Raw genomic sequence first — 21,650 nt, 5'->3', positions numbered from 1 at the left:
TATGAATTTTCCTGTTTTCTTCTGAGAAAAATGGGCTTGCGTAATGATTCCTGTACCACTGCCACTGATCCTCAGAGAAAATCATTTCCTCCAGATCCCCAGTGACCTCGAACTCCAAAAGGCTTTAAAGATGAAGAGCAAAACCGATGCTGTGCAATCCTGAAGAAACTTAATGAGAAAAAACGAAAAATTTGAATAATTACCATTAATATAAATAATTCTTTTTCAATGACAATTAAAAATTGAATTAATTTAAGAATATATACATATATATTAAATATATTATTACAGATTATATTATGGATTTGAACTTTTCGATGTGCTCCGAGGGTTTAAGAATCAAAATATCGGGAAAAATCGGATTACTCTATAAATTGTTCTTGGATATGCTGCACATAAGCCTTTTTTATTCAACTTTATTATACAATAAGAATTTTTCGAATAAATATACAGCTTTCTTGGATTTCTAACATGAACTCGAGACTTTTATTAAAGTCGGATTGAAATTAAAATAGTATTAAAAATGCTGTGCAATTTAATTCATGTACTTCTCTCGGTAATTACAATGGGAAAATATTTCCATCGTGTAATCCAAGTCTTTTGTACGGATAATTACATAATAATGAGATTTCCGGGGTTTTTCTATCGGCAGATCAATTCGCTAAGATATTATAGGGATATAGAATAATTCCTTTTGTCTCCGGTCTTTACAGAAATCCGTGATCGATTCCATGTTTAACAACATCGGCAAGACGGAGTCGATTGACTTTGTTATTGGTGGGTTTGAGGGTCCAGATGTCTGCTATATTCAAGACTTCACCATTTGTGTCATCTAAATCGAATGATTCATCCGCTGAGAGCATCGACATGGGGAGAGTCTCCAGGCCAAAGGCAAAACCGAAGACAAATTGTTCTTTCACCTGAAAAATTCCAATCAACTCATTACTCCGATCCCTAATCGTCATGATCTATCAGAGAGAAGACCAAATTAGTTCTGCTGAGAATATAAATGTTGGTCCATCCAATTGTCTGGTCTCGAGATTATAATTCCGCAAGAAAATATTCTACTGACAGATATAAGACATATTTTTCAATAAATAATAAGAAAAACAAACAATAATGTTTTAGTGGAAAGCAAATGATTTTCCCCGAAGCTAAAGTTTGTGCTGGCGTTTTTTATCTAGTGATATTCTTGAATTAGCAGAAGAATTATTCTCTCAGATAAAATACTATTGTATAGTCTCATGAATTTTCAGTATTATTTATTATATAATTAATTTGTTTACGGCATTTATCGAGTGAGTAATCAGTTTTTAAATCAGAAAATAGAATCTGAAGTATTTCAGTAGTTATGAGGAAAATTGTATGAGTTTGATTTATTTTTTATGATTTATTTTCTCACCTCTTCCATGAACAAACTCAAAGGGTAGATGTCATCGATATTGGAGCCCAGCTCAGCCATGATTTGTTTCATTTCATTATGATAATACTTAAGTAGATTCAGGAAATATTTATCCCTTGTCTCTTTATCGGTGACAGTATAAACAAAGTACGCGAGATCGTGAACGGGACTTGCACATCTGGCAAGTTGAAAATCAAAGATTATGGCATCGTGGTCGCCATTAGGAAGAATTCGAGTCATGAAATTCGTTGCCCACGAATCCCCATGATTCACCACAAATACTGATTTATTCCTCTCATTCAATAACTCAACGCACTTGCTAAACAACTTGCGAGACGTCATTGTTCGGAATTTTTCCTCCTGGGGAGTTCCTGGATATTCTTTTGCCATTGCATCTTGAGCTGCATTAATACTCAGTGTCTGAAAACAAGGAAAAATAATTAATTCTCACATTACCATAACACCAGGATAATATCGATGAGTTGTTTATGTAAATTATTGTAATCGCACTGAAGACTGAATAACTGTAAATGGAATGGTTTTTTATTAAATATTTATTGATTTTTCGCGTTGAATTTTCAAGTTACTGTAAAAATGGAAATCACTGAGAAATTACATTCATTCATCAGGCATGAATTAAATCAAGGGGATACGTAAACAAATAAAAATTGATAATATTTTCCTTTTAATGTAATTTTATGTCTAGGGACTTCATTAGATTTTCATAATATTTCATGGCAAGATTCCATCTGGAATTGTTAAATAACAAATGATTCTATAAATTAACAATAAATCCTTCGACGGGTGTCATTACATAATCAAATAACCGTATGATTCCTGTTTATTCATGTGAGGTGATTATTATCTTTCGTGTGAGCAAAGCGACGTAACAGTACTTTTTAATTATTGTCGTCATTCATAGAATTTATAAACAATTATAGACGAATAGTAATTTTGGAGTGGGAAATTATTGGAATTTAATGAGATAGAAATTATTTAATTATTATAATTGATTTAATTCAGTAGTGCAGAGGTAAAATCGAATGAATGAATTTTTATCGATGTCGGTTTTTAGCGAATATCTCGGAATTGAAGGCACATATCGAATTTTTTGTGTGAACATTTTTTATAGAAAAATGGGAGACCTAGAAAAAAGGTATCCATGAAAATCCCGATATCTTCCTCCAATTTCGAGGAATCGGTGAAAAACTGGCGTTCGGAAAAATAGACTTTTCCCAATTAATTTTGTGATGAAATCGTTAATTGAGTTATCGATAAATAGTACTCACATAATATCTGCCGTACCAATCCCAGAATTTTTCCGTGAACAATGGCTCTGAGAGATATTTGGTAGCTTCGAGCAATTCCTGGGGTTGCTGTTGCAAAACAGCCAGAGAAATTCCATGATATTGAGCAAAAGCTTTGAAGATCACCTTGCAATCTTCATATTTCCAGGCCTTCAGTCTGTCAATTCCGGAGAATCCTTTGGCCTTTGCATCCTCGAGGACAATAAAATCGTTCTCTCCATCCTCCAAATATCCCAGGCACCTAGGAACGTTGAGAAGTTCTAGTTTTCCTTTCTTCGTCAAGAACTCTTCAAAAAGAGCGATCACCTGTCGACAAAAATAGAGAACACCGACTGAAAACAAAAACTCAAAAAAATAAAACGAACAGTTGACAGCTGTTCTGTTACACAAACTTCTCCTTTCCCTCTCCCAATTTTACAGACAACAATAAATATGAAAGAACGAATAAACAATTATTTAATTAATTACTGGTAATTGAATAATTTATTATTCCAACGGAATGAGTAATTGGCGAAGGAAAAAAGGGATAAATATAATCAATTGGCGGAGGTAGAATTTCGAGGTTAGGAATAAATATAAAAATAAATTACCTTAGTATAAAATGCAGTTTCATTTTTAAAGAAGTCTTTACTCCTGAAGATAGTATTTCTCGTTTTATTAGTTGGAATGGCCTTGACGATAACAGTATTCCGTGATGATTTTCCCTGTACCAATCCATCAATTGTCACACGACTGACAACTGACAGATAATTGTCACCCTTTCCAGCAGCAGCTTCAACATTCCAAGATGTCACAACAGCACCATCATCACCTGTCAGCTTGATCAGAACATTTCTCAGTGTTTCTTCAGTAAATTTTGAACTCACTGAAGCTAACAAACTCCTGTCGGTACTCGTCATACTCAAATCAATTGGTAATTATAAATTATAGTACTGCACAGCTCGAAGGTCTGGTGAGTTCTGGTCCCCACTGGTCAAGTCTTGCCTATTGCATTCAATTTTCCTGTCGACGTGGCACTTGTTTTGCGAATTACATTCGAGGAAGGAGAGGTAATGGAGTAGATAATACATTAAATCCAAAGACAACTTCAATTACACCAATTAGAGAATTTTCTCTATATTCTATCTATTCTCCCTCCCAGTGGTTCATACAAAACGTTTACATACACAATCTTTCGGCGTGCCTTATCTCAATGAAATTACCATAATTCCATCGTCAAACGTTTCTTTTTTTGGATTTTTTTTTTTTGCATTATTCTCGAAGGAAAATTTTCAATTTACAGTGTTGGAAGAAACCTATCAGAGTAAAACAGACACGTAAGCATTTTTATTTGGCCGAACGTTGTCTAGTCATATTTCCACAATGAACGTTAGGCCAAGTCTAATTATCTCTACGGCACGTGATTTTTACAAAAGAATTTTTTCACTCAAGGATTTCGTTAAACTCTGAAAATATTTACAGAACGATTAATTCTCTTTAATCAAATAAACAATCATTGGAGTTCATGTTATTACTCTACCAGGTGTCTTCGTGGTGTTTTTTTCTTCTCATTTATCTAAAAATTTTGGCTTCTATTTAACAGCGAGTAACAACTTATACATCAGCATTAACAACAATAACAACAATCATATCTATAGAGAAATAATGGGAGAAGATGAGTCGAAAAATTTGACAGATTATGGAAAATACATCTTGAAATATATCTCCCTCAGAGGATAACACGGGACGAATTTTTTTTACACAAATATTTAAGATTTATAAAAAAGATCCTTTTTACCTTCTCTGATGTCTCAATTTCAAAATATATTTACAGGATAATCCAGGAGAATATTTCAGGCTCATCTTCTCTCGTTGTTTCGATACAGAAATGCTCTTCTGTTTTGAATCAATTTTCTCTTATATTCATTAATAATAATTTTGCAGGTCGGTAGCAACATTTCTCTCCAGTGCTACCTTTACAAAAATCCTCATCCTCTGGACGTTTCAAACCTAATTAGCATAATCTAGCTTCTAGTTACTAAGAGTCATCAACGTTTACAGTGGCTTTTCGTCTTTTTCCCATTTTCTTAAAATACTTATTAGCCCATTCAATCTCAAATTGACCTGGGTGAGGTGATATAATGACTCTGTTGGGAAAAGATAGACAAAATGATCAGCATTTTCTACATGAATATCTCATTTCTTTGGTTTACTTGTGGATGGATGTGAAGGCATGTGTTTTTCAATTCCTCATGAATTATCCAAGCAATGGGCTATCGTCTCGATGTCTCGTTTCATTGTGCGTCGTATAATGATAAAGTTCCGTCCAATTCCATCGCTGCAAGATAAATTAGTGGGGAAGTGATAAGGGCAGATGTCCAATAATTTCGTACCGATTATCCTGCGCTCATTACTCATCAAATTTACACGAAAAAAAAAATCTCTGCATTCTCAATTCAACGAACACCCAGATATTTTGCCCCTTTTTCTAGAAATTAATCTGCAAATTGTCTCACAAAAAATCGTCGAAGCGAAAGAATGAGAGGAGACCACTGAGATGTTCATTGGAAATTTTTGTCGGGCTGAAAGAAAATTTTTGAATAATTTCTCTACCTAAACCTAAACTATAATTCTGCGCGACGTTTCTCCTCTGAAAACTTGGCTACTAAAATCATTATTACATTGTTCACCTTCCACATTATTCTATATAGCGAGAGAAATAAATTTGTTGTACTTGGAAACACGTGTGCATGATTTTTTTTCACTAGTGATTCATCCTGCGTCCTTCCATGGCGGCAATATCATCGACAGATATCAATTGTTCGATGGGAATGCATGAGAGTTCACCACCAACGCAGGATTGTGGCTGTTGCCATCGTGCCTCACGTTCTGCCTCCTTAGCCTTGACCTCAGCCTCTCGTGCTCTGCGCTCTTTCAATTTGAGGGAAAATATAGCAACAGATCTTGCTCGTTTCATCAAGCTCTGCTTGACGCGTGTCTTCTTGGCCTCGCGTTCCTCCTTCGTCGGTTTGTCCTCCTCTTGGCTGGAGAGGGTGCGACTTGAATCGGAGAGACCACCAGCCTCTGCCTGACCGAATGAACGACGATCACGAGATTCAGCTTGAGGCTCTCGAGGCTCTCGGAGCTCTCGGGATTCACGAGCTACTCGATGATGTTGGAACTGGGGTATTTGCTGGATTATTTGTCTCTCTGGTCTCTCCCGAATTTTCGCTGTCTCTTTTTCCGGTGAGAATCGGAACTTTTGGTTGCGATTGGCGAGGGACCAAGGGGGAGCAGATCTGGAAGCCCAATTAAAGTCTCATTACATTTTAATTAAACAATTGATGATTAATTGCATAATTTGAAAAATTTTTAAGTCGAATCCACGAATTTTTTATTCAGTCCAGACCTTTATGCCATTATTTATTTGCCGGAAATGATTAATTATCGATTATTTTCTGGAGAAAATAAATTTATCATTTATTAATAGTAAATGACGTGAATAATAAATAGTGAATGCTGAAATCATTAAACTTGCCGTAACAAATCGCTGTCTGATGATGAGGCAAGTTCTTTGGAAACGATACAGTCAGTGGAGCGATGCAGCGAGATGTCCTCAGCAATGGGTCCAGGGCTCCCACCTCCAGGTGTAGCACTAATTTCCGAATCACTTGATTTTCTCCCTCCAGAGTTCTCCAATCCGAGTCGCCTGACCCACTCGATTCCTCCATGAGGACCTATAGTGAGGTGATGACTGTACTGATCAGTCCCAGGTGAGGATTCTTGCTCGCTCGACAACCAGTCTCTGGATCGTCGCCCTGAGACAACAAAAGGGTCTAGCGAGCCCCGAAAAACCAAAAAGTCTAGTCTCCTCGAGGACAAAACCCCCAAAAAAAACCGAAACAAAACGCAATGAAGATGAAAAAAAAAAATAAAATGATCTAGAAATCGAGAGCAAATGAAATAAGCAAAAGTTTACCTTTCTCGCCTCCTGGAATAGAGCAACGTGGAGTATTATGAGATTCTCGATTTCCAATGGTGTAACCGGGCAGAAAAGTGCTACTACCGTCACTTGCGACACTTCCTGGTGTCTCCAGCTGCGGTGGGGTTTCTGCGATTCTTGGAACCTGTCCATATGCTGCTGGGGTTGGTGGACTGCTTGGAGTATGACCAGTTGATGAAGCTAGAGTCTCTTGGGTGTCAGTTCCCGTGCTGGTCTTCTCCAAGACTGATATCCCCTCGTCGCTTTCACCGTCTGCTGTACTCACCACGAACCTCCCTGAGTTCGAGGATAATTTAACAATTGGAAGGAGGGATCGACATTTTTTTTTATCTTCAGACATTGAAGAAAATTTTTGGGGGAGAATTGTAAAAAAAATCAAAGTTTATAAATTGAAATTACAATTCACGTGTAAACAGTTTCAATATTGATAACGTCTACTCTGATTTTACAATTACCCAGGCTTCACCGATAATTCATCAATACCTGTCCTCAGAGTTTTTTCGCTTTACTCCAATCTTTTTTATTCGCACTATAAAAATTATCATATAAACCAATTTCAACTGTGATTAAAGCTTGCTGACACGTAAACTGTATTTTCAATTTATCAGATCGTCCTGTTTATGAAGTACTCGTTATCGCATTAATTAATCTAACACGATCGATAGTGCATACATTTCTGTGTTTGTCCGTGCAATTTTCACCAGTGGGTAGCAGAGGAGAGGAAATTTTTTAAATTTCTCTTGGGAATTTACCTATGACCGTCTGCATCTGCTGCTCTGGTGATGGTGTTGAGGACAGTCGTCTCACTGCCTCTCTCCGGAGAAATTCAACTTTAGCCATTTCTGTTGCCACCCACGAAGGAATGTCGGGGATTATGATAGTGATTATGAAGCGTATGGCCATCATTATGTGCTCCAGGGCGACGATTAAGAGGATTGTCTGGGGCACTGACATCTCTGGGAACATTCGCTGGACTTGACCGCTGAGACCTATCAGAGCACAATTCACGAGAATCGCCACCAGTCCCATTGCCTCCATTGCATTCTGGAATTAAACATGAAAAAGTCATTAAACAACATACCATATAGATGGATAAATATACAGCAGGTCAAAACTCATAAATAAATTAATGAAATCGTGTTAATTTTAATCATAAAACCATAAATAACATAAAGCTCATATAATGAAAAAAAATCATCACATAAAGATTAAAGTAAAAAATGGGGGAATGTTAATAAATTTTTCTAAAAAACACTAGAGACAATAGCAATTATTACCTGCCAAGTGCCGATACTAGAAACTCGTCTGCCAAACGGTCGCTGGAGGACGAAGCACAACTTGAAAGCATCTCCTCGAAGTTCAAGAAGATTTCCCAGAAGAGCAGCCATCGCAGCAAGGGGAAATGCAGACGAGAACAGACAGACATATCCCAGCTGTGACAGCATCTCCAAGTGCTCAGAGAATGCTCCATCATACTGCAAAAATTCGTTATCATTCCCTAAGAAGTAACCCCAAGACGATGATGAATCCATTACTACAGCGCTAATTGATCTAGTGTCAGCGGAGTAATAGTTGTGCAATACTTATTTATTAAATGAGCAGAGCTTGAGATGCTGGAGAGTAAATAATGATAATCGAATGGGATACAATTTACCTTTTTGCTAAAGTGTATCTGGAGCGTCGATGACCGGGATATGACCGATGAAGAAATCAAAATCAAATTATTCAAAAATTTTGATCAACTAAACGAAATTATTACCACAAACAGAAATTCTGTGGAGAAGTCGTAAGAATAGTCTCTACAATCCTCATTATTCACCGAGAGTTGTTAATTAATATTTGCTATTCCATAATTAATATCGGAATATTCATAATTTTTATCACCGAATCTACAAAAAAATCGACTAAAAAATGTAAATAATCCCCGAAATTCACCAAAAATTAGTTAAAAAAACAATTGATAAATATAATTAAATTCCCAGATCAACCAGCAATGAAATAATATTCTCCGACTAGTCATTTCACCGCTCCACAGATGAATTGATCTTCAGGATTTTAAATCGTGAGTATAAAAATACCAATTAATGTGCGTCAAATTGAAATAATCAGAAAGATTGAAAAATAACGACGAGAGAGAAGCATTTGGCAAGGTCTAGACCAAACCTTGAAGGTAACGTCACTAAGAAGAGAATTAGCAGGATGTCCTACTCTGTAGAGAGAACTTTCAAGCTCTGCCTGACTAATCGTCCTCTGTTGTTTTCCTTTTTGTCCCTCTTTGGAGTCTCTCTCTTCCTTTTCATCACTTGGCACTTCGGTCTCTGGATGTTCACCTTTTCCTGGAGGTGCTCGAGCTTCGCTGGGACTTAAAGCACCAAAAAGCTCAAAACTCATACGAGCAAGACGCAACTGCTCTATCAAGTAAGGAATTGCTGATTCCTTCAGATTACTTATCACTTGACGAGCGATCAATAATGCTGCCAATTGCTGGGGGAGAATTTCATTCATTAATTGCAATTAATTGTTGTTTTTATGTCAATTCCTCACCTCTTTCAATCGTTCTTGATCTTGAAGGTAGAATGCGATGTAGAAGAGCGATAAAAATGAGTTGACGAACTGAAACTGAAATAGAAGATTACTTATTTTTTTTTAAATACAAAAAAAATTCGCGAATTCACTTGTCTAATAATTCTGTGTAAAAATGAGGGGCAGCTAGGGACTGATTCTAGTTTATTTGAATTTTCTGGTTGGGTCTCTGAATTTTTTTATTTGAGAAAATTCTTTTCGTATTTTTTTCGAATTATTGTCGGGCTCTCGTTATTCCTGAATTTGTTTATCTAGCTATTGACTAAGGATTTTTTATTGATTTTTTACTAGATCTACATCTAACACCGTTTTTTTATAAAACAATTAGCCTCATGCAGTCATTCCACGTTTTCTTAGAATTTCTATGATGGACTTGAATGGTTAATTGATCAATTAAACTCTTCATTACCAGTGCCACCTTGTAGATCAGATGATTCTCGTACTCGGTGTCAAGACGATAGTTTTCTGCGTCCAAAAAAGAAATCATAGATACTATATCTACCATCAATAAGAAAACGAGAGACTAATTGTGGAAATTTGTGGAAGGAAATAAGTCAATTCAACCGGGCAGTTATTATTAACATAGATAAATTAAGGGGAAGAAAAGTCTGAGAGAAAAAATGAGAAATTCTATCGATTTTTCTATTGGTTTTAATAGAATATTAAAAAGAAAGAGTAAATAAAAGTTCAGAAAAGTCTGAGAGAAATGGAAATCTATAGATTTTTTGGAATAATCTGATGGATATTAATTGTTATCACAATATTAATAACAACAGTTTTGGATTATTTATAAGAATTTTTATGAAATTTCCTGATGGAATTTATTCAATGGGATAAGATGAAATTGTTTCTCATGAAATCATAAGTTGACTGGACTTATCTCGTTTCTACTCAGCTACTAAATTGATTCCGAGAAATTGACTCTACAACTTCGTAATATCTACCATCAAGTTAATCAATAAATTGCTATAAAAAACAATTTCTAAATGAACGTGCAAAATAATAATTTTCAAAGTGAAACAAGACGAGTACATTTTTTCAATGTCAGTTTTCATCAAATATCTCGAAACAGAAAAAAGATATCGATATTTTCATAAGAACCTTTTTTGTGGCTCTCATTTTTTCCCACAAAAAATGTCACTACAAAAAATCACCACCTCCTTTCAATTCCGAGATATCGGCTAAAAACTGGTATCGAAATAATTGTACTTATCCCAATTTACACTTCACTATTGAATTTTTGCTATGAATTATTCGAAAGCAGTGCAAGGGCAGCGAAGTGGCAGATAAATAAACAAATGATATTTAAGTCCCTCATGAAATACCTGGGATTTAATCGCCTAATTATTTTCCACTTCTCTACAAATTTCTACAAAGATTGTTTATTCCATTATCATTCCTAAAAAACAATCTTCCAGAAAGAGAATTGAAAATAAATAAATATAAATAAATAACCTAATAATAATCATAATAATAATAATATAAAAAACATTGTTACAATAATCCGTACAGAGTCGATAGATTGATCGCCCGTTCATCTCCACTTCGCTACACAATTTATTTTACAATAAAAAAAATGTAAGTCGAGACTGAATGAATGAAAAAGTTTGAATCTCTCCCCATTTATTACCTACATAAACTCCAGAAATATTGAAACTGGGAAAATGGTTCTCAAGTGGAGTAATATCGAGGATTAAATGAGCGATTGGAAAAGACATACCCAAATCATTCAACCAAACAGCTATTTTGAAGTACGCCTCATCCATCACTGCAATCACCACTGCTAATAAAACTTTTGGTACATAACTCAACCAAAAACCATATCCTGCTGCTTCCAATCTTGCGTCCCACCAGTCCTAATTGCATTAAAGATTTTCAAATTTAATAAAATCGCCGATGCACCTCTGGTTGAGCTGCATTAAGAAAAAATTTATATTTCTCAATGTAACTCACAATTGAGTAAAACTAAAAACCTGTATCTGAAAACTGAGAATCATAACGATGAAGACGAAGAAGAGAGAGACTGCGATGACTGGAACAGTTATGCAATAACGAATTGCATTTCTTTTCCAATTCGGATACGTTGGCTCGAGTCTTCCAGTTACAGGTGAAACTTGAAGAGTTCCCTGAGAACAAATCAAATTTCAAAACAAAACAAAATTAAAAACGAAAAATTAAATCAATTCCAAATTATAGTTTCACTCTCATAAAAATCTATCTATTAAAAAAATTAATTGTTATAACATAATAATAATAACAATAATAATAATAATAGCAGCAAGGTAATTTTTAATTGGATGCAATTCTAAACAAAGCAAAAAGCCCTAGATTCTTTTAGAATAATTTATTTTGTTCACTCTGAAAAAAATTTCAAAGTGCGCAAAAACATTTATAAATAAAAAATAAAAAATCGAGATAATCCTGTGCTCTTGGAACAGCCATTACGTCGACTTCCTGAGGCTTAGCGTGAACTCCAGGGGCCAGAAAAAGCGGTCAAAGTTGTTGAAATATAGCAAAGGGGATTATTCGACGTACAACTTAAGGATCAAGTAAAAATGGCTCTGACTACTAAATCGCTGAGGACATACCACGAATAGTGGTCTAGGCTCCACTAGGAGATCATCCCTTTGATCTAGTGTTCCCCACTTGTAGGCCAGCTCTGCCCCCTTTCGCTTCCAAGTTTCGAGGTATGCTGTTGCCCATATGACATTCAGAATGGAGAACAACACGTACGCAACGTCTTCCACCGCCTGGTTCCTTCCGATGATGCCGACCTGAATATAGAAAGACAAATAATTAATAACAATAAATTATTATAGCGGAAAATTCGGTTTTTTTATTGAAGATTTTCCTTGTAATTTGTAGCATTTAGTTCCCAGGAATGACTTTCATCTATAAATGGAAAAATTGTGGACAAATAACGGGTCACGTCCCTCTGTTGTTATCTGGCTTGTTGCGCTCGCCGACTATTTGTTTTCAGAGTTTTGTTTGTGAAGAGAACGCTTGAAAGAAAAGTGGAAAATGAAAAAAAAAAATTTTCTGTGAAAAATAGAACGAAATGGACTTTTGACATTATGCAATATTTCCTGGGGAAATGGTACAGTCTGGATTGAATTCGAATGAATCAATTAATTTGATGCACTCCATGCAAAAAAATTAATAAATATTTTCTTACTGTAGTGTTGGAAAAACTTAATCGTGTTTCGTGTGCGTGCGAAAAGTGTTATTTTGCGCACTAGCAACACAGTATATTATTTATACCTAAAATTATTTTTTATAATACTTTTAAAATATCAATAATATTTTCCCTTCCCAAAAATCAGTGATTATAAACTTTTCTGTAATCGTAATAAGATTATAATTTTTATCCCGAATGTATAATTTCTTTCAATTTCTTCTAGTATTTGACCTAAATTACTGTTCGTTTTTTTTCAACATTTTTAAATTCATTCTTATGACGATTATGTGGTGCGGTGTTAACTGGACGACCAACGGACTGTTAAAAAATCTCTGCACCAAGAAAAAGAGCTTTTGACATTCTCCGGATAATTATTCACGCTCGACATGAATTGGGGGTTTAAAATCCGAGGATTTCCCCTTAAAAACACCTGAAGACATTTTAAAATCTCATTTCGACGAATAATACATGCACTGCGAAAAAATATTACATAAACAATATAAAAATATAATAAAGTTCAGAGACTATAATCCGTTTATTATTTTCTTATTCCATCCCTATTAAAAAAAATAAGTAAAAGATTAATTTCTCGAGTTAATTGCAGACTTCAATTAATCCCGATTTTATTTCTCTTATTTATTTATTATTTATTTCTATTTTCCAGTGATTCGTTAATGCATAGAGATAAATGAAATAAATAATGAATTAATTAATAACGATTAGTATTTACCCAGAATATGACACCCACTGCAGCAGGAACGACAAGGGCGGTGGTGTAATGTCCCAACCAGGCGAAGTACATTGTTATTTTAACTCCAAAGTAATTGCAAATGTCGTCAAGGGGTTGAGGGCTGAAGAATGCTCGTACCCAGCTCTTCTGAAGTTTCTCGAGTGCTGGTAGTTCATGAAGAGGAAACACCTAGTCAAAACAAGTGCATCCATTCACATGAATTAAATAAATAATGAATAACAAATCCATCAAAAGTCAATCACTAATTCGAACAAATAAACATTAAAAATAAAACTGAACATTCAGATGAAAGGATAGATTAATTAATGATAAACATTAATATAGGTTAAACAATTATGATTACGTGTGAATACTATTTGAATGAATTTGATTTTTAATTTGAGATGGAAGTGCTCACCTGGGAGATGACACCAGCTGAAATGCACTTGGGGATAATGGCCTGTCCTTCCACTAGCTTGATACCAGGAAGACTTTTCAGGTCCTGCTGACCTGCTCTTAGTGTGTGGAGGAGATGAAGAACAAGGGATTGTCTCTCTTGGGTTGTGAAGAACTGTGTCTCGTCTTCACTTCCCTCGAAGCAACTGGTTTCAGAGCAAACGAATTCCTTGAGACCACCACCGTACTCTTGACGAAGACCTTTTGGCAGGTGCATCTCTTCTGCCGCTTTGAGGAGTCTGAGGCATCATGCACATATTTACAAGTGATACATTATGTATTAATAACATCCTCACATTAAATCTCAATTAAAAAAAATAAATCTCATCTTAAAAAATTATTACTAATAACTACAAATAATGATAAAATGATAATAATAAATCTACCTTAATTATAAATAATAATAATATTATAATTTTGTAGGAAAGTTGTAAATTGGGATAAGTGCATTTTTTTCGAGATCAGTTTTTACTGGATATCTCGAAATCGAAGGGAGATATCGATTTTTTCATGAATACATTTTTTGTAGCTCCTATGATTCTCTTTAAAAAATGTTTATATGAAAAATTCGCTGGGGTCCTTCGATTGGGGAATATTGGCTGAAAATTGGGTGCTGAAAAAATGCACTTGTCCTGGGTTACTACTTTGGCATTATCGTACATGTATTTTACCGTACATTGGAAAAGGTGCTGTGAGGTAGAATCCGTAACTATCCGAAGACGCATGTTGACGAACGTGAACTACAAGTCCTGGTGAACCTGCTCGTAGTCTTCCAAGAAGCCACATTAATGTTTCATCATTCACACCACTTGGAAACATCACAACAACGTCGCACTCCTGAAAATTCATAATTCATCATTACGAATGTCCCTTTGAATCCATAAACATCAATGATTACTACCACCTCACAACGTAATTTTTGTTCCATTTTAAATATTCGTCAGTACGCCCGTTAATGTACCAATGTTTAATTAATAAAGTGATGAACCAGGACGAGTGAATTTTTTTCGGCACCGGTTTTTAGCCGATACCTCCGAATCGAAACAAGATAACGATATTTTCATAACGACCTTTTTTATAGCTCACATTTTTTTCTATAAAAAATATTTCTACAAAAAATTTCATATGTGCCTTCAATTCCGAGATATCCGCAGAAAAAATCGCCTCGAAAAAAATTCACTCATCCTAATTTACCATTTGGTAACTAAATTTATAATAACCGTGTACTTTTCTCTTCGAAATATGTACATAGTGTATATATTCAAGTGGAACTTGAATGGTCACGAAATTAGAGAAACGAAATAATGAAAAATTCAGGAGTGACTAGCGACAATTACTCAACCGGTCACGCACAAATTTTTCGAATCGAATAATTGAAGGGCAATTCGGTATCAACGGTCAGTATGTGACATGAGTTGAATAGAACATAGGAAGATCGATTAGTAATTGTCGTGTCGACGAACTCGAAAAGGGATCGTAAGCCACATCGCAATTGCAGTAGTTGAGGTCTTTGTACACGTAAAACAGTCCCTCACGCTTCAATAATTACCCCATTTTATAGTTCTTCTGTGAAAATATCTATAATTTTCATGAAGAGCCACTGGAGAATCGAGGGACGATTCATAAATATCTCGAACTCTTTCTTAAAATGCATTTTTACTCTAGTGAAAAATTACACTTGAAATTCCAAGTGAAAAAATAATGTCTTTACAATAATGATTTATTCAGTCGCGTTTGGTGACTCGAGTGCTTTTAATGCCAACATAATTGGCATCATCCCAAGTCCACGCAAATCTCTCTTGATGTTTAGTCAATATTTGTTGAATTCGTCGCATGCGATTATGCGCATTCATGGGTTGATTCAGAAAATAAATCCAGTTACGAATTATCGTCACGCTTTGAATATCATCCGTTTTGTAATTAACACGGTGAATTAACTTTTGAGCTCCTCTCTTCAAAGAGAATGAGGATAAATAATTTTTCTCAATGTATCACTATTTATTTCATTTTTATTTATATAATCTCGCGATAAAACTCGGGATATTATCACGAGGCAAGTGATTTGTGTTAATTAGGTTACGCATCGAAAAAAGTCACTGCAAAAATTAATTCCATGCGATAATTTTTCCTTTAATTTTTCATAATTCTCTTCATAATTCAAATTTCATGTTCTATCGTTTCTCTGTCATTCTTATCTAATTTCTTGTCCATGAACGTCTCACATTTATATTACACTTAAAAACCTTATTATTAATCAATTATTAATTATTCATTCATGCGCCCGTTAATGTAATAATATTTAATTAATAAAATGGTAAACCAGGACAAGTGAATTGTTTTTCGTCGCCAGTTTTTACCCGATATCTTGGAATTGAACGCCCATATCAAAGTTTTCGTACGAACATTTTTTATGGGGAAAAATGAGAGCAATAAAAAAGGTATCCATGAAAATTTCACTATCTCCCTTCGATTTCGAGAAATGGGCAAAAATCTGCTTTCGACAAAAATTCACTTGTCACTTCACGACAGACAAAAGTTGTTCGGTTGAATTGTTTAATGATTTAAAAAATAATCAACTCACTTGAGTCGGAACCTTTTGGATCCAGAGGCGGCGGGGGGTCATCAGATGACCGGTGCATGGTATTTTGCGTCTTAAAAGTCTTGATGCTGAAATGAAAAAGTGAATGAAAAAATTATAAATCCCTCTATTGTTCCTATTCTGATGATCAACTCGTCTTATCCTCCCAAATCAAAGAACTGCTCTATATAACTGTCTTTTTTTCTCCTATCGAACCAACTCGGTCACCGTAAGTGGGCCGACCAACTTTCTTCCAAGAGACCTCACCCAAAAATTAATTAAATCAACAAAATTTACTGACAAACTAAAATTAATTCCTCTCACCCCAAAATTTCACTCCCAAAAAAATCCCTAAAACCCCCCAAAAATCCCTAGAGCCCCAAAACAATTGAAAACCCGATCACCACTGCAAATACCTCCCCCATTTTTAAAAACATATACTAAATGATAATTGAATTAATTATTTATAACACTCACGTATTTAAACGTCACAATGAAAATTTTTGAAAATTTTTTTTCTCTCATTCAGAGAAAAAATAAATTATGCAAAATAAATAATAATAAAATGTGCGAAGTAAATGTTTATAAAAAATATTTAAATGAAAATATTGAAATATATTTATCAAATATATGTACCAAATTAACTGGTAAAAAGTTAATTAATTTGGTACAAGTAATTTGTTCTCTGATTGCAGTGAATGCAAACCGATTTTTCTCATTTTTTCGTTCGACTTTTACGACTTTTATGATCTCAGTACCACCGGGATATTCCTGAGACCAGATGTCGTTTCCCAATCGATGGTCTTGATATTCCAAGTGCATGGACTATATGAAGAGGTCTAAAAACTCATTCAACATTTTTTTCTTGGACTTTCTACTCAAAATCCACGTGACGAAAATTGAGATCAACCCCTTGCCCTCTTCCAATATTATTAATGATATATCATATTAATATATATTATTAATTAATAATTGAATATTAAAATTAATATATCACATATCGATTATTTACAGATTCATTTTCAACAGTTCCAATAAATAAATATTTATTGTATAAATCAACAATAAATTTTTATCATTCATAAAAAAAATTCAAATATCAAATATTTTTTTCAATTGCTGATTTAATCAGAGATTTCACTCTGCGCTCATGAAAATTTTCAAAATATCTCCCACTTTTCTCGGTTTTTTTAAAGTCAGAGATAAATCGGAATCAACTCAGGGAATAATTCATTAGGAGTGAATTAGGTTAATTAGTTAATTAATTGTCGCGTTAGGCAATCGCATGATTTTTGGTATTTATTGAGGGGTTCGGTCTCTATCAAGTAGATATGGATGATTTTGATCAGACAGTGCTAGATTTTTTGTTTTCAATAACCGCATGATCTTCAGAGAGGTTGAGGGATCATGTCGAGTGGAAATAAAAATTGTGATGATGAAAAATCAATTTTCATGATTTTATAACGAAATAAAAAATATTTTTGATTGAAATTTAATTCACATTTAGGCAATAAAAAAATCAGACGAGTAACTAAAATTTCATTAAATCTCTGATAGAATTGAAAATTGAATTGCATTAAACGAATTTACACTTTGATCCTGAAAATCTGAAATTTCATTAAAAAACCAGAGATTATTTACCCCAAAAACCTAATGACTTGCTTTTTATGCCAAATCATAATTAAACTCTAGTTTTCAATAAAAATTACCTAGAAACCCACCCAATAAAAAATCCCGATCCCCCCACCACCCAGAAGTTTCGCAAAATCCTGAAAAATCCTAAAAACCCTCGGCCTTGTATTTAATCTCAAACCCGACTGATTCCTAAAACCCAAACTTTCATAGAAAAATCAATGACTGTTCAACCCTTAAGCCCAAATGTCATGACTGACTACAAATCAAACAGTCAAAAGATTTCCAAAAAAAAAAAAAAAAATCAAACCAGCCAACGAGCGCTGAAAATAAAAAACCCACCAATCATCAATTTCCCTAATGACCTAAAATAGTAAATTAAAAATAATAAAATTCCTAAGTTGCAACTCACCCTTATCGAATGTTTCCTTAGCCGCCCTTATGACCTTTCTCCTCCTAACACCATCACCAAGGATCGCGGTATCACCCTCACTGTCATCACACCTCCCGCACTCATCATCACTGATAACAGATTTAGTAATAGACGTGGGAACATCATTAAAATTCATTGGGGAATTTGACCCCTCGCCGCCGGGCATTGTGGGATATATCCCCCGTATCGGGTAGGACCTAGTGCAGTCCCTTCACGGTGGATCCCTGCACTTGTACTGAAGTCCGCATGGCGTCGTTGTCGAATATTTTTTCCCCCACTTCCAACCCTCCCTCTCCCCATCCAACCCCTTCCTTTCCCAGTCCACCCCTTCCATTCCCTCCCCACTTATTCTATCCCCTTCCATCCCCTGCCAACCCCTTCCACCACCTTTCACCCTCTTCAACCATCTCCCACCCTCTTCAACCATCTCCCACCCCCTTCAACCACCTCCCAACCCCTTCAACCCCACCACTCTAATAAACGATGGAAAAAGGACCCCCCGAATTGCCCGAGCGCTTTCTCCCAGTTCCACGGCGCCATCTGCCCCAGGAAGTGCTGACATGCGCAAAATCCACCCTCCAAAGTATTCCTTCAACCACAATCCACCGTTTTACCCCACCATCCCCAATCCACAACATATAACTCAATATCTACTTTGATATCATTCCTCTTGATATCAAATCCTCCGGAGGTTCAACACCCTGGGGCTGAGATTATCCAGCAAATATTCATCAGTCGTCTGGTCAATATTATGGCGATCGGGCTTTTGCTGTTGGTATGTAATTCTTAGTCCCCTGTCTTGATGAATTTTTGTTAAATAGTAGTGGAAATCGGGGCCGAGTGAGAGGGTGGAGGGACCATCGATCGCTACTGTCGTCATGGATACGAAATTCAGGTTTTAGAGGGAGAGGGTGACAATGGGGAGGAAAAATTATTCAAAAAATGGAATTATTCGGTTAATTTCTCTACCTCCACCTACTGATCCCCTCAATTCTCTGTAGATTAATCAGCGAAGAACTCCCAACGAGAATAATTCATAGTCGATTAAATATTTCACTGGTAAATTATTCCCTCAAAACCGTCAAAATCCACGACATCAATTACAATTATCATTATTATTATTATTATATTATTATTATTTCCGACAATACTACCCTTTACAAAGTGCCCCTGACTTATTATTTTTTTTAAACAAGACACTTGTTTTAATATCTAAAGAGATACTCTTGAAAACTCCATCTTCTATTTATACATCTCCTTCCTTCGATTGATTTTCTTTGGATAAAGAGACTCAGCACTTGTAATATTTACTTTTTTATTCAAAATACATTATTCATCTCGAATCGCTTGACACGAGTAATATCTCCGTGTACTTCCAGCAATCCAAGTACTCTAATTAAATTATAATTAAATACGTACAGTAATGATTACAGCTGTGATTAACACTAACGTGGACTCACGCAGAATGTTATCTCGTTGAGAAATAATAATCTGCACGCACTTTTTCATGGATAAATGTGACTGGGTCACAAGAGTTTACCATAAGTTACTCTCGGGTAATTAAATTGCCGTTAGTACGAATAATTTAGAGCTTAAACGATACAAAATGGGGAGGGAATGGAGAATAAAAATCGATTCGCTTGAATTTGGTATTGGGGTCAATGATGACGATATTGCGTATCGAGCGCATTAGAAAAATGGCGAATAATCTATGAAATCGATTATTCGATAAAATCGAACAATGAGTCGATAGAGAATCTAATAACGATTAATTAAGTAGCGAAATGATAAACTGGGATAAATACATTTTTTTTTCGAGTTCAGATTTCCGCCGATATCTCAGAATTGACGAAATATACCGATTTTTTTGCAGTAACATTTTATATCGGAAAAAATGAGAGCTAGAAAAAAGATATCTATGAAAATATCGTGATCTCCTCTCAATTTCAAGATATTTGCAAAAACCGGTTGCGAAAAAAAATCTCTCATCCTAGTTCATCACTTCGCAACGAAATTTATCACTCAATAGACTGGAAAAAGTCATTCAGATCTTCATCTTCTTGCGTGGAAGTCCTTCCGTGGTTTCGTCATGACACAACGACCCCGGTAGCATATCTCCGTCATATGAGAGACTTTTGTAGTCGTCGATGTTCTCAGAATAGTTCCCAGTTTCGTCGGTACACTAACAACTTCAGTTGCTTTTTCATTATTCTCTGTTGACTGTTCCTGAGTCGTTTCCACTGCCTTCGGAGAAGTTGGAGCTGTCGTGAGAGTTTCAGACGTCGAGGCAGTTGGAATTGTCGTCGGAGTATCTTCAATTATCCCAGAAGAAACTCCATCCAGTGTCTCCACATGAGATTCCTTGGTCGTGGTGTGTTCGCTCTGTTCTTTCCTCTCACTTTTATCCCTGGATCCTTCAGCCTCTTTCCCCTCATCCCCTGATCTTCTCAGTCCCATGATCATCGACAAGTCCGTCGGTAAATTATGGAGGTCAGGGGATGCCGTCGACCTCTCGTTATTCCAGAGATCCGGCCCATTATCAACAATCACTTTGTCCTCATCAGCATTCTTCATGGTATCGAATATCGCTTGAACATAATCAGATACCGCTCTAACACTCGAATCCCCAATGGACTTGGTTACAATCCCAGGGAGTTGAGTCGTTGGTGTGAGTGTACCTGATCTCCCATAACCGAAAAGCCCTCGATCATTTGGATATCGAACTTCACTCCATTCACTCCTGTGATTTTTAGGATAGGAATCGTCTCCATTCGACTGATAATTGTCTTCATACTGCTCTTGGGATCTCGGGAAATAATTCATCTGCTTTGTCTTGAACCACTCAGCATAACCATTAGTCGAGTCCCAGGACTTCCTTGGGACTGTCATTGTCGTCATCAACGGGGAATTTGTCGCAATTTCAGGATTTATCGTCGATTCATTATTGATGTCTTTTGGGGAAGTTTGTGGGGTTGTCGAAGGCTCAGTTGAATCGCTCTCGGTGTTAACTTGAAGAGTTCCTTCATTATTCATTGGTTTGGAGTCTGGCATCTCTGATGAGTTTGTGTGCTCGGGAACCTCCGTATAATTGATCGTTGTCGTATCGGTGGGGGCAATCGATTCGTTCACACTTGTCGATGGAGAAAGTGTCGTGGTACTTTCGGTGGTCTCTTGGGTCGTTCCTGGGCTGGAGACCGATGCAACACTCTGGGGCTTCTCACTGTCTTGTACTAGGTTGTTTACAGCTGAGTTTATGTGTTGAGACTCCGATGTCACGAAGTCTTCCGTAGAAGATGCTGGACGAACACGAATACGAACTCGACGTCTTCGAACTCCAGTCTGAAATCAGAAAATCATAAATAATTAATG

General features: G+C 35.8%; 3 protein-coding genes across 10 annotated transcripts in view; all 3 read right to left on the bottom strand.

The window, feature by feature from the left end:
- Positions 1-374: 374 nt before the first annotated feature.
- LOC105273004 (uncharacterized) lies at positions 375-3,708 on the bottom strand. The gene is made up of 4 exons (NM_001414556.1): positions 3,300-3,708; positions 2,692-3,015; positions 1,403-1,822; positions 375-920 (listed from the first exon to the last, which is right to left on the bottom strand). The coding sequence occupies exons 1-4, from the start codon at positions 3,606-3,608 to the stop codon at positions 708-710; spliced, it is 1,266 nt and encodes a 421-aa protein (NP_001401485.1). The 5' UTR covers positions 3,609-3,708; the 3' UTR covers positions 375-707.
- Positions 3,709-3,795: 87 nt separating this feature from the next.
- wwk (white walker) lies at positions 3,796-18,500 on the bottom strand. Of its 8 annotated transcripts, none has more exons than XM_011315212.1 (18): positions 18,261-18,500; positions 16,220-16,305; positions 14,315-14,475; positions 13,601-13,877; positions 13,183-13,371; positions 11,863-12,048; positions 11,248-11,400; positions 10,995-11,130; positions 9,684-9,739; positions 9,236-9,310; positions 8,855-9,175; positions 8,346-8,363; positions 7,969-8,166; positions 7,444-7,735; positions 6,755-6,967; positions 6,668-6,679; positions 6,227-6,524; positions 3,796-5,987 (listed from the first exon to the last, which is right to left on the bottom strand). In XM_011315212.1, the coding sequence occupies exons 1-18, from the start codon at positions 18,445-18,447 to the stop codon at positions 5,453-5,455; spliced, it is 3,393 nt and encodes a 1,130-aa protein (XP_011313514.1). In that variant the 5' UTR covers positions 18,448-18,500; the 3' UTR covers positions 3,796-5,452. The 8 variants fall into 8 exon arrangements, with proteins under 8 accessions (XP_011313514.1, XP_011313522.1, XP_011313535.1 ...); XM_011315220.1 differs by having other exon boundaries at positions 6,227-6,506; XM_011315233.1 differs by having other exon boundaries at positions 6,227-6,425.
- Positions 18,501-20,198: 1,698 nt separating this feature from the next.
- LOC105273231 (uncharacterized) overlaps positions 20,199-21,650 on the bottom strand; it is a 10,464-nt gene continuing 9,012 nt past the window's right edge. Inside the window, exon 8 of the mRNA XM_011315537.1 lies at positions 20,199-21,620. Coding sequence (XP_011313839.1) covers positions 20,334-21,620 — 1,287 coding nt within the window. The 3' untranslated portion in view covers positions 20,199-20,333. The remainder of the gene's footprint in view (positions 21,621-21,650) is intronic.

The sequence above is a fragment of the Fopius arisanus genome, unplaced genomic scaffold, assembly GCF_000806365.1.
Source record: "Fopius arisanus strain USDA-PBARC FA_bdor unplaced genomic scaffold, ASM80636v1 scaffold00004, whole genome shotgun sequence".
NCBI lineage: Eukaryota > Metazoa > Arthropoda > Insecta > Hymenoptera > Braconidae > Fopius > Fopius arisanus.
This window is presented reverse-complemented; position numbering and strand designations above follow the sequence as displayed.

Excerpts from the sequence above, each read along its gene's own strand:
- LOC105273004 (NM_001414556.1), bottom strand. The coding sequence starts at position 3,608 with ATGACGAGTACCGACAGGAGTTTGTTAGCTTCAGTGAGTTCAAAATTT. Across the intron at positions 3,016-3,299 it reads AAACTGCATTTTATACTAAG|GTGATCGCTCTTTTTGAAGA; the intron begins GTAATTTATTTT and ends TTTTGTCGACAG. Across the intron at positions 1,823-2,691 it reads ATTGGTACGGCAGATATTAT|ACACTGAGTATTAATGCAGC; the intron begins GTGAGTACTATT and ends CCTTGTTTTCAG.
- wwk (XM_011315190.1), bottom strand. The coding sequence starts at position 18,447 with ATGCCCGGCGGCGAGGGGTCAAATTCCCCAATGAATTTTAATGATGTT. Across the intron at positions 7,736-7,968 it reads CTAGTATCGGCACTTGGCAG|AATGCAATGGAGGCAATGGG; the intron begins GTAATAATTGCT and ends GTTTAATTCCAG. Across the intron at positions 6,968-7,443 it reads GCAGATGCAGACGGTCATAG|GGAGGTTCGTGGTGAGTACA; the intron begins GTAAATTCCCAA and ends CCTCGAACTCAG.